The 13,497-nt window shown below is 36.1% G+C and overlaps 1 protein-coding gene across 14 annotated transcripts in view; it reads left to right on the top strand.

Moving 5' to 3' along the window:
• Positions 1 to 13,497, top strand: part of epb41a (erythrocyte membrane protein band 4.1a) — a 101,543-nt gene that overhangs the window by 41,213 nt on the left and 46,833 nt on the right. For all 14 annotated transcript variants that reach the window (XM_073857978.1, XM_055220772.2, XM_073857986.1 and 11 more), the window contains exons 4-10: positions 3,694 to 3,798; positions 3,970 to 4,012; positions 5,813 to 5,888; positions 6,606 to 6,824; positions 7,029 to 7,116; positions 9,749 to 9,901; positions 11,513 to 11,610. In XM_073857978.1, the coding sequence (XP_073714079.1) occupies positions 3,694 to 3,798; positions 3,970 to 4,012; positions 5,813 to 5,888; positions 6,606 to 6,824; positions 7,029 to 7,116; positions 9,749 to 9,901; positions 11,513 to 11,610 (782 nt within the window). The remainder of the gene's footprint in view (positions 1 to 3,693; positions 3,799 to 3,969; positions 4,013 to 5,812; positions 5,889 to 6,605; positions 6,825 to 7,028; positions 7,117 to 9,748; positions 9,902 to 11,512; positions 11,611 to 13,497) is intronic.

Genomic DNA, 13,497 nt, shown 5'->3' with positions numbered 1-13,497 from the left:
TTATTCACATAACCTTAAATAACGTATAATCTGATTTAGGATCTTAATTAAATTTAGACTCCTATATCAGATTATACATTGTTTGGCGTTGGGGATAACAGCATAGGTCCTAAGCAAAGCAACTGATTTCTGGTGTTCTGTCAAAGTCTGTTCCCTTCCCTTTAGTGTAGCGTTTTTATCACGGTATGTTTTTATATATTTATAAAGACTAAAGATTTGAATGGTTTATACAAAAAAAATAATAATAATTTAACGTATTATATAATACAGTTTATTAAATATTTTTATACTTTCCCCAGTTTTCTATTTTGGTATTATTTATAACCTGTTTTAATAAAATTGTTTTAATAATTATTATGTGGACATTCTTAATAAATATAGCACAAACCCATGATGTGAAGTGTTATTTATATATAAACAGGCTGGGGCATATTAATTTTTATGCATGTAACACAATAATTGTAGAACAAACACGTAGGCTATATATATAAGGTAAAAAGAAATAATAGAAAATAGGAAAATTATGAAATATTTAATAAATGGTATAGTTTAATACATGAAAGTATTACTTTTTAAAATGAAGTGAATTATACTGTAAAAATAATTGACTTACCATTAAAGGACAATAAAGATACATTACATACATGCACAAACACATCTCAGTAGCCAAGCCATTAAAACATTTAATATATATAGATAATAAACGTAATGCTATAAAAACACCAGACTAAAGGGAAACACAGAAAACAGAATTCACCGCCATGTGTGAAACTCCGTTAGACTAAAACCTAGTGCTGACTGTTTTCATAGCACATCTGTGCTCGTGGATCTTTCAATGCAAACCACGCAACTTATGGGGCTGTTTACACTTGGTATTAAGATGTGTTTTCATCGATCGGAACACAAGTGGACGAGAGAGACACATTACGTTTACACCTTGTATTTAAATCCGTCTCTTTTATCCACTTTCGACCGCTTCTGTGCTGAATACTATGAGGGGGTGGTCTGTGAGACGGTGGGCGAGTCTCTCTGCTGTCATTCAAACCCGAGCGGGAGTAATTATGAGTTTATATGGACGCAAACTAATAATATGTTGGAGTGCACTGCTTGTTTAGCAAATAAACATGCTGCACAGTGTTTTGAACATGAGTATGTAAGAGCTTTCTTTGAATTTTCAGCGCAATTGATGAAATAGGAGCGCGCAACTTTCACACGCTTTCAAAACGAAACTACGGAGATCAGCCGCTTAGTTTTATCAATGTAAGGCTAACACTAGCGCTGTTCCCGAATGTTCACGCCAGAAGTCAAAAAAGACGTAAAACTTGTGTTTAATACCTCGGATTAGATAAGTGGGCGGAGAGAAGGCGGTCGCGTGTGGCTGTTCGAACGCATTCAATCACATGTGCGTTCCGCAACTCCAAAGCGATCCGATCGAAAGTGGTTTCGACCACCTCTGGATGTGGTTGAAAGTGGTCGAAAGTGGAAGAGCTCAAAACGTTTTTAACACCGTTTACACCGGGCCTTAACGCCGTCCACTTGAGATCCGATCGACGAAAACACAGGATAATGCCAAGTGTATACAGCCTCTAAGTCTCAAAACTCGTATGAACAGAACAGGATTAATGCACGCGCGTCGCCTGATCCACAAATGCGCATCCTCTTTTTTGCGTGCACAAATTTGTGAAATAATGATACGAAATACGGCAACTGAATTCACAAATATGTCTCTGTTTGTACAAATCGATGCACATTCACGTAAATATTAAAATTCGCAGACACAAAATCAAAGACATCTTTTTAGTTCATTCATTGATAGTTGTTTGTATTTGGCTCATAAAATGCTTTAAACGGCGAAATGAAAGTCTCAATATACAAATGAACAGAGCGGGATTAATGCACGCGTGTCATCTGATCCACAAATGCACATCTCCCTTTTTGCACGCGCAAATTATGATATTTGAATACACAATAAAACATGTGTATTTGTACATTTGTACAAATCGATACACGTTCATTCAAATTCTGAATTTCACATATTCAAATCTAAAGACATTTGTTCGTGGATAGTAAAATACATTTGTAACATGCATCCAGTTCACAGATAACTGTGCATGTATTTGTTAATAATATTGAGTCTGATTTCTTTCCATATATTTGCCTCAAACACGTCTTCCGTCCTCAAAAAGTTCAACTCAAGAAGAGAATGCGCCTGATGCTAAAATAAATCCCGCCAGTAATCTTGATTGAGGAACGCATTTTTGGTTTCTACACAGATAGCATGATGTTGGATTTAACAGTAGTGCAGTAAGGTATAGCCTTCATTTACAATGTAAAGTTTAATGTACTAAGTACAGGTATATAAAATGGCCAATTTATGTAATGTAATGAATTCACATGTTCCCCAGTTTGAATAGGATATCATTTTTATATATCTTTATTTAATTATATCTTATATTATTGTTTAAATACACTAGAAATGTGTAAGATGATTTTTGCATTTACATAAAATAAAGAGAACTGCAATTAAAACCAGTATTTTTGCTTCTTAACATCTCACTGTTCCTGTTACCTAAGCATAGAATAATTAAAAAACACTTTAATAGGCCAAGGCATCAGGACCAAAACCGAACCGAAAACCGTGGACAAGAACCGAAAATTGTATTGAACCGTGAACTAAGTGTATTGTTGCATCACTACTACAAAATCATTGTTATATCATACTAAAATAATTTGCAAATATGCAAGAAAAGGTTTGAACTCTAAAAATACAAACAAGAGATAAAGAATTTACAAACGCACGAAGAGCCGAACGTTTCAGCACTCGGACAGCGCCATGGGCTTTTTAAAAAGCACTACTTAGAATGTTTCTCATCTCACCATATCCACATTTTACAGAGTCATCATATACAATACATCCATAGGGTAGCATTTAAAAAACTAAATGATCTCAGTTTCATCGCGGATAATGATGAGCATCCTGATCTCTGCTTCAGTTCAGTTTGCAGACGGTTTTTATCGTGAATATTTTTTGGTTAATTTTTTTGGCCATTTTTGCCTTTATTATAACAGTAAGTGAGGAGACGACAGGAAAGTACAGGGAGAAGAGAGGGGTAGGGGATTGGCAAATGATCACGAGCCGAGAATCAAGCTCGGGTCGCTGAAAGTGCAAAAGCACCACGTCGGAGCGCTGCCCACTACACAATCGGCTCCAACTTTTGTCATGAATAGTAATCTGCATTTTAATCTTCGGTGTCAAAGATCTAACCATAACTTCTTGTTACGATGACACGCGCGTCCTCACTACGGCATGCCCCTTATGGCATTGTTTCTGTTTTGCTCATACAGGACGCTTTCCGTAAATGTTATGGCAATGTTACTACTATAGGTCCCATTTATGGGAGCAGTCCCAGAATATTTACGGGACATGTTTGTGTTCACACAGAAGGCTCCCAGTTTTACAGAAATACATTTTCCTGGATCATAGTGCTGTGTGAATGCGGTTTCTGACATAGATCAACATAAATGTTTTAATATAAATGTAGATAGGCTTCTGCATAGTTGTTGTATTTACTTAATGTTTGCTTAGGATGTGATGTCATGAAAACCGCACAGAATGTTGAAGAACATACATTCCATTAAACATAAATTTGCATGAAATTTGCATGTTTTAACTGGGGTTATTTGTATTTATAGAAACATGCCAAAGGACAGGAATTGTTCGCGAAGGTGTGCGACCACCTAAACCTGTTGGAAAAGGACTATTATGGGCTGGCAATATGGGAAACACCGTCCATAAAGGTGAGCTTCCGCTCTCACTCTTAATAGTAAAGGGATATGAACTTCAAAAGTTAATCTAAGTCCAAGGAAAACAAGCTGTGTCAAAAAGGATTGTCAGTTTTATATCTATATTTGCTTCAGGTGTTGTGATTGACTATTAAAACGGTTAATTAAACTCTCGGTGTCTTTCAGACGTGGCTGGACTTTGCCAAGGAGATTAGACGGCAAGTACAAGGTAAGTAGCATTATGCTGTTTATACCTAGTAACTTTTAGAAAGTATGGCTCTGTTTACTTGACAGTGTTTATAACCAAAAACAGGAAACTTTTTTGTTTGTTTACATGACAACTGAAAATTGCTGACTTTTAAAAACTGCTTTCAAGGTGCAAGTATTCGAAAATTATGGTTTTCCATGTAAACGGCAAAGTTTTTTGATGTTATTTTTTATTACAAAATAACATCACCAACTACTAGCATGGCATGTTTATTCATTTTCAAGGCCACTTGTAAATGTGGATCGTTTCGACAATGTTGTTGTGTGACCATACAGTACTTTATCTAATTCAGTACCTACTGTACCCTACAGTATGTGATTTTGTGTATAGTGTAAGAGGACTGAAGAAAAACTTTAACTCCTCATACATCTTATGTTATGGACTTGTGAGTTTTGTGAAGAGGTGTGCTATTATTATTCAAGCAGTCAGACCTAAGTTTTCATCTGGCAGATATTAAATTGGTATAAATTGCCTTAAACTGATAAAGGGACCTGAGCTTTAGAATACAATTTCATAGACAATTTGGCTTATATGACTTGGGCTTGTAAGCCACACCCAAAACATCTCGTAAGGCTCTAGACATCCTTAGCCTGGTAATACCATCCTCTGCTATTTTGCTTCGCTTCATAGACAGAGTCTGGCTGGGCATAATTGACAATTGTTTTCCTTCTCGTGGGAGGGGCTTGTCTGAAGTTTAAAATCATTGGTCTAAACGTAAGCCAATCACACATAACATTTGGATATGATGTGCTTTATGCGCCGGATCAGCCGCATCGAATCTCTGCTGTAAAATACACGTATGATGTGAAAACAAACCCATCGAGCGAAATACCAGAGTTAACATGGCTATGAACGACTTTTGCAGATTATGTAAAGTAAATCGGGCCAGAGCTAGTTGAACACTATCCTTACGGTGGCTTTCCACTCACGTCTTACGGGAGGAAAGCCCCTCTCTCCTCTCAAACTCTTCCACCAGACAACCATAACCATATGTAAATTAAATCTCCCTACCTTATTTTCTGGTTAATCAGGAATGTCACCAAAGAATGCTTGCCCACGCGTCCTCCACCATTAACTGTGAACAATATAATTCCCTTCCATGATTTCTCGATCGTTGTGCACGTCAAGCTGTGCTGCACACAGTTTCTCGCTGACGATCGGTAAAGTTGATAAATTAAACTTTTCCAAAAACTTGTCAGGAGCAGGGCAACAACATAATCTCCATTCAAATGTTTAACAAACACTTTTCTTGTTCGGGTTTAAGTTGGCAAGTGCCGGTTCTCCACAACAGAGCTTTCTGTGTCTCCATGTCCACAACAGACTACAACCGTGATTCGGCGTTTAGCGTCTACGTCACGGCTCTCAGCCTGCCCTCTGTTCGTTGATTGGACGGTCGTTTTGAGACCGGTGGAAAACGGTTTGAATGGGAGGTATCTCAGACTGAGTACAGAAGCGTAATGAAATTTAGCGGAAGTACGAAGTCTGACGTAGTCAGGCTAAGACATCCTGTCAACAGCCTATAAAATGGTATAGTAACCATATCACGAACACCTTAGCAGCTATCCTAGAAACTCCCTAGTAATGCACTTAATTTTATCAAGGTCACCCTAATAGCTAACTGGCATCTACCCGTGAAACTGCATAACAACACTTAGTAATCACATACAACCACACACAACACCCTAAAATCATAGTGTGAAATATGTAAATATCACTTTATAAACTGTAACGTTTAATTGTCTTTTCTGCTTCCTTGTCTAGGCACCAACTATGATTTTACATTTAATGTAAAGTTCTACCCACCTGATCCGGCTCAGCTATCAGAGGACATCACCAGGCAAATATTACTTTTGTTATTCTGTATTGGCATTCATATTCATCCATCTGTGTTCTCATCCCTTAACCTTTAACAGTCTGTAACGGTCATCTATTATCTGACCATCACAATTGCAGATGAATTGCTTTGTTGAACCAGTTCTTATATAAAGGGATAGTCTACCCCAAAATTAAAACCCTTAACCTGCATGAGTTTCTTTATTCTGTTGAACACAAACAAAGATATTTGTCTTCATTACAAAGTCTTTTTTTTAATAAAAATTAGTTTTGTAATGAAAAAATATTGCCACATTTATCTTTTCATATACAAAATAATTTTAAATGATTTAAAACTTTAAAAGGTACACCTTTACAGAATTTCAAGAATCTTGAACTCTCTCTCTCTAATGATCTATTTTTTCACATGCTTGCACAGAATGATTTACCAAAACTAAGTTACTGTGTTGATCTTTTTCATATTTTCTAGGTTTTCTAGAAGCACTAGGGACCCAATAATAGCACTTAAATGATATGTCCTCTTCAAAAAAAATCTCCTGCTGTTACCTACCATGTGTGTGTGTGTGTGATATTATGTAGTCAGTGAGGTTCATTATCACGTTTGTTAATTACAAAACCACTTACAAAACTCTTTACTGCTGTTGTTTATGACGTTCAGCAACAAAAACGTGTCCAGGCTTGTAGCACGAGTAAATATATATCAGTTATTTGTGCTGCGCAGGTACTACCTATGTCTGCAGTTGCGAAAGGACATCAAGAGTGGATGTCTGCCGTGCTCTTTTGTGACTCTGGCCTTGTTGGGGTCTTACGCCCTGCAGTCTGAGCTGGGTGAGTACGACCCAGAGGTCCATGGCACTGACTATGCCAAGGAGCTCCAACTGATCCCAGGTCAGACCAGAGAACTTGAGGAGAAAGTAATGGAGCTGCACCGCACATACAGGTAATCATTATTCTTCCTGCTTTAATTATTGACACTTACATAGTGTTTCCTGGCAGTTAAATTTCCCATGTGAGTGTGCTAAAGGTGTTATGTTCTTAAATAAAAGCATGGCAAAGTATTAGAGACGGAGTAGAGTGGAGAAGATGCACTTTCTTCAAATGTTGCTGATCTTATTTATAAATGCCTTCATTCTTATTTCTGTAGGTCTATGAGCCCAGCTCAGGCTGATATGATGTTCCTGGAGAACGCCAAAAAACTTGCCATGTATGGGGTTGACCTGCATCAGGCAAAGGTACAGTAAATCTGGAGGAGACACAGTGCTTTAAACATGTTAAAGGTATAGCGGAAGATTTTCCAGAATTATTTAAAAGAACCGCCCCTCGATATTTTTTAAAAAATGCACACGCAACACTCCCGAGAGGGAACGCCTGTTAAACGCGTGCACGAGACAGAGAGAGAGCATGCAGGAGCTCAGTGCTTCTCTTCGCTTTGTTTACAAGTTTCTGTCTGCATGTTTACCGTGTCTGTGCGGTTCATGACTCATGCCAGGGCTAGCATCGCTAATCATAGCTTACATCAACTTTTACTAGCAGTGATTTTAAATGGATTTCTCCAAATAGCATGACAAAATGTACCTTTCCAGTAGAAACTTCACGTGGGAAGCCCAACCTGTCCTTTTAGCTCACGCCAGCGTGTGAAATAGTCTCCCATAAACATTCTGGTCTTGTTTCTTTCTTTATAGTCCTTTCTCTTCTTGTCATACAATTCGTAGACACTTTTTCTCTTGCGACCCTCAGACATTTTGAAAAAAAAAAAACACAGCGAGAATGCGAGCTTCAATGAATGGTTGAAACCGTAGCAGAACACACATACACGTGAAAGTGCGCATGTGCAGCAAGCGAACCTAGAGGCGAGCACGTACGACGGTTATACGTTAACAGATAATCAGAATGATTGACTTCTGGGATGACCAATAGTCTTGATGATTCACCCGGAAAACGGAAATCTTCCGCTATACCTTTAAGTAAAATTGTTTTTTTTCAGCAACTGGTCAGTAAAATCATCCTGCAAGTATTCTATGGGGTTTAAGTTAGGGGACTGAAATGGCCACGACATGACCTTGATTTTGTGGTCAGTTAGTATGTGTTGGATCATTGTCCCGCTGGAAGACCACATGTTAAGCTTTCTGGCAGAGGCAGTCAGATGTTAAAAAACATCCAATATTTGATAAGAGAGAACCCCATTCCATTTAAAGTTCAAGTATTGTCTGTCAAACGGAAACATTTTACTTTTTCAGGCTGAGAATAGAGGCTTTTCTCCTAAAATCCTTCCAAACAACTTGAACAGATGTAGACTTCAGATTCAAGTTCTGAGACTTTCTGACTTCAAAACCCAACTAACTTGTCCAAACCTTCCGCTATGATCGTTGGAGAGATTCCTTAGAGACACTCAGGTCACCCTCTTCAGTTGTCTGTTACATTTTTGCCCATAATTTGGTAAAAATGGCCATTTTCAGTTATCTTCCCTATATTCCTTGGGCTTATCCATGATAAAGTATGACTAAGGAAATTTGGCCTATACAGGCGTGCGTTTCCCAAAAGCATTGTTAGCCAACGAACTTCCTAAGTTCCATCGTTACTAACATTGTTCAACGATTTGGTGTTTCCCGAAACCATAGTTCAAACGAACATTCGCACACTGCATCGCTAACGTGTGTCGTTGGAACGACAGCTCTTCACCTGTCGTTAGAAGCATTGTTCCTTGTTATTATCATATGTAGACTTACGTTGATCATGCTTTTGAACAAAATAAGCAAAAAAACATGTAGTACAGTCAATATCCATCATTCTAAATATATAACAATTTTATTTTACGTCTTTAAATTTGTAAACAGAATGAAAGCGCTGCATTTGAAAACTTTGCATGTGCGCACAACAGATAACTAAATCACGATAACAATGTTTTGATGTTTCTGCTCAAGTTTAGCAGACATTGAGGTTCGAGTTTTTTCCGATCAGAGCTCGTGAGCGGAGAGCGCATTTCTGAATATTAGAAATATTTTAATTAGAACTATATAAAATAATAATAATTATAATATTATAATGGATTTTTTTTAGGTCGGACAATGATTACCAAATTTCTCTGTCATATTGCTCATCATAACCACTGAAAAGAGTCCAAAAAATCGAACCAAAAGTCAAATTATTATGGACGGAAGTTAAAACTAGTGGAGTACAAAATGACTCATGACGAAATATGGTGGGTTGTTATTGATTCTTTGCGGAAGTTTACCGGAAGTAATGTTTGTTCCATGAAAGCCATTTGTTTATGTTGTTACTGCTGAAATCGTCTATATGGTCAAACTTACATGACCTGGTAAGAACTCTATCAAGCTTCTGTTGTTGTAGACAGATAATACGCTCCGCAGCTTGCCGATGTTTCTAAGGTGAAAGAAAAGGGTGTTTTTGAGCGACATGATATTCAAATGACAAACTGATGTCTAGTATATGCCCAAGTCTTGTAATAGTGTTTGATATCCATGAAAGTGTTTCTGTTAATAATTGGAACAAAAGATTAAAACGTAATCAATAAAGACATTTGTTTACAGTCTTCTTTACTCATACTTATTAAGGGTGCCGATATTAGTGGGGTGCACTGTAAATCACGGTAGTGCTTGTATAAGTCCTGATAAAAAGCATTGCATGCTCTGTCACTGTTCAGATTTAGTAGCTGAAACCAGGTCAATCTGGATGCATCAGGCCATGAATCGAAATGCATTTTGAAATTCTTCATTTTAAAACAGAAGCCAGGGACGCCCCCTAGTGGTAGAGTATTGTGAATGCACAAAGTGTAAAACTCTTGAGTATTCATTATAAAAGTTGACTCATGTGATCAGCATTTCTCATTTCTGTTATTTCACTTAGGATCTGGATGGAGTGGATATCATGTTGGGTGTCTGCTCCAGTGGTCTGATGGTGTACAAAGACAAGTTGAGGATTAATCGTTTCCCATGGCCAAAAGTTCTCAAAGTCTCTTACAAACGGAGCAGTTTCTTCATCAAAATACGCCCATCTGACGTATGTGTGCACTGCTTGCTCTTCTTGTTTTAACCCTTGTATTGTGTTCGATTTTTGTGACGATTTTGATGTTTGATTTTGATTTGGATTCAATGCAATTCCTTAAATATCACATTATGAAAAACAAGAAGGAATTAGGTATGAGCAAAACCATTTTAGTATCAGTCTTTGTCACACATTACAAACACTTAAAATTAAAAAGTATGATTTAAAAAAAATGCATTTAACCACAATTTTTAACATGTTTGTTTTAACAAATGTTGCACAAAAAACGGTTAACATTTAAGATTTAAAATTTTAATTCAACATGTTTTTTTTAACATACCTATGTTTTAGACATCCTAAATGAACAATTTAAAATTGCTGTGAAATGAAATGAAGCTTTTCTTTTTCTAAATAGGCTCATCTTTTGTTCTTGCGGATCATTGTAATTCAAAAAAATCACAATTTACATGATGTGCACATATCAAGCATGTGCTTTCTGACTTCTTGCATTTTACACAAATGGTGCTTATTTTGGTGTCATGTTTTATGGGGCACAGCTGGCATCACCTGTATTCACCTCTGGATTTTCTGTGGGTCTGAATTCATCAGCTTTACATAGTATTTCATATACATTGAAAATAGAAATGATAGTTCACATTTACTTTTCTGTGTCTGAGGAAGTCTTTATCAGTACTAAAAAAAAGTGAGGAAAAGCTCACTTTTCCCTTTCCAGGGTAGTAAAACACCAAAATATACGCAATAAATGTATTTAATTTGTGTCTATACAGTTGCCTTGGAACAAAGAAATATGGGTCAAATTGACCCGCGAACATCAAAATCGTACCAAAAAACATTATTTGTGCTAAAGAAAACCACTTCAAAACACATCAGTGTATCCTAACTTTGCATGTATGTTCATGGCCCTAAATGAGAAAAAGTGACAAAATTTCTGGAAGAAAACTGTTACTTAAGTAGTATTTCATATAAATTGTAAATAGAAATCATAGCTTACTTTTACCATCTGTGTCTGTAAAAGTCTTTTTTAGTACTCAAAATAGTGAGGAGAAGCATTTTTACCCCCATTTCAGGATAGTAAAACACCAACATAACAACAAACACTAAAAATATATATTTAATTTAGGTCTATACAATTGCTTTGGAGTAAAACAAAATCGTTACAAAATTATTTTGGTACACTTCAAAACATATCAGCATGTCTAAACTTTGCATGCATGTTCATGGCCAAAAATGAGAAAAAGTCACAAAATTTCAAGAATATAATCACAGGTTAACTGGTTTATCTGACAGCTTAAAAATCAAAACGGGTCAAATTGACCCGGAACATAATATGAGGGTTAAGTCCATGATTTTGTTTCTTTTGTTTTGAAACGTAAAGAGTCTAAAATTATATTGTAAACATTATTATTAATAATAGTTTTAAACATTCATATACAGTATAATCTTTAAAAGAAAATTAACTTAGAATTTTTAAAATGTTAATACAGTTCTATGTAATCTGTGAAAAGAGTACAGTAATTATTATGGGGAAAGGTCAGTTTAATTAAGATTATCCACAAATATGAAGTTCATTCTATGTGCTTGTGTTGTACTTTTTTTTTACTGTAGTTGGAGCATTATGAAAGTGCCATTGGCTTTAAACTGCCTAACTACAAGGCTGCCAAGAAACTCTGGAAAGTTTGTGTTGAGCATCACACATTCTTCAGGTATAAACACTACACTTTGACAATGTAATTTGACAATGTACATTTAATTGTGTTCCCATCCTATTACCATTTTGTAACATTTTATTTCTAATTAGTTTCTTGCAACATTTTGACCCTAAGCACAGAGGTGTAAAGAGTAGCTGAAAGCCATACTTGAGTAAAAGTACAAATTCCTTACTGTAAAAATTACTCCACTACAAGTTACAAGTTACCAATTTAAATACGACTTGAGTAAAAGTATTAAAGTAACCCAATTTAAAAGTACTCAAGTATTTTTACTCGTACTGAATGTTGGCTCAAAGATGCACTAGTCCTCAACACAAAGAGACATTGTTGATCTGGGCAGTGAAAACTAAGAAAGTTTATTTCTGAGGTTTTAGTTCCTAATATAGAAAAGAAATCAAACTCCTCAAAATTTTGACCTGGCAGAACAAACACAGATTAAACATAGTCATAGTCTTTTGACAAAAATTGAATTAAGTTTTAGTCATATTTTTGTCATCTGAATTGATTTAGTTTTAGTCTAATTTTATTCAACTAAATGCCATGAGATTTTAGTCTAGAAATCTACATTCAATTTAATTTAAACCCATTTAATTTTAGTCTAGTGTCATTGTGTACTTGAATGTGCCATGCTGAAAAATATATAACCTAACTTTGTGATATAAATATATGGTAACACTTTACAATAAGGTTCATTAGTTAACATTAGTTAGCTACATTACTCAACATGAACTAATAATGAACTGCACTTATACAGCATTTATTCATCTTTGTTAATGTTAATTTCAACAATTACGAATACTTTATTAAAATCTTGTTAACATTACCAAATATTCTTATATAGGCCTATCCTAAAAAAGATATCATTTTAATATTTAAAAAATTCCTGTAAACTAAAATTACACTAACAGAAATATGATAATGCATATTAAAAACGTGAAGTTGAAAGATTAATTGTAAACACATGTAGTACGTAACACCACTATCTCACATTAGTGCACTACATTTCTTCCGTCATGCATCCCTCTTTACAGTAAATACATTACAGCATACTTGATTAAATGTGAGGACAGTGAAATTGTACACTTACATCTTATTATGTACTTAAGTTACTCGGGCAATCAGTACAGGACCTCGCTGGTTTATTTTGGCTTATATAGTAAGTTATATCAAGTTATGTAACCAGCTCAGGTTAGCTGATACAGTAGCGTCAGAGTATATAAACATTTGTGCTTGCCTTTGACATGCGGGATGACCCTCCTGCGATCGCGCTTTACTTGATTGTAGCATCACATGTTTAACAAAGGGTCCCTTGACTGAAGCAAATGTGATATGCATCCATATGTTTGCTCTTTATCTCTTCTCTCAGACCAGACCCAACTTTTCTCTACAGTTTATGACATACGCAGCACGCAGATGTCCCGCTACGGTGGCTCAACGCAAGCCATTCAGCGTTTGACATCAAAGTACCGCGAGACGAGACTTCTCCATATGCATTTGATTCGCTCTCGCAGTACTTTGATTTCATACGTTTGCTCTGCGCAGCGCCAAATGAAGTCCCTCAGTTGTGTGTGTGCGTGTAACCTCGCGACCACAGATTCTATCCATCATCACCCTCTGACACTTTCGTCTCGTTTTTATTTGACGAATAAACAATGTAGCGAGTAACGTTAAGTGTCATTTCAAATGTAGTGGAGTAAAGAGTACAAATACCCAATCAAAAATGTAATTGAGTAGAGAGTAAAAGTTGCCTATATTTTTGATACTCAGTACAAGTACAAAGTAGCCCAAAACATACTTAAGTACAGTAACGAAGTACATTTACTTGAGTACTTTACACCTCTGCCTAAGCATTTTTCCTTTATAATGTTTTGCTATATGTAA

This window comes from Misgurnus anguillicaudatus, chromosome 20 (genome assembly GCF_027580225.2).
Source record: "Misgurnus anguillicaudatus chromosome 20, ASM2758022v2, whole genome shotgun sequence".
Classification (NCBI taxonomy): domain Eukaryota; kingdom Metazoa; phylum Chordata; class Actinopteri; order Cypriniformes; family Cobitidae; genus Misgurnus; species Misgurnus anguillicaudatus.
This window is presented reverse-complemented; position numbering and strand designations above follow the sequence as displayed.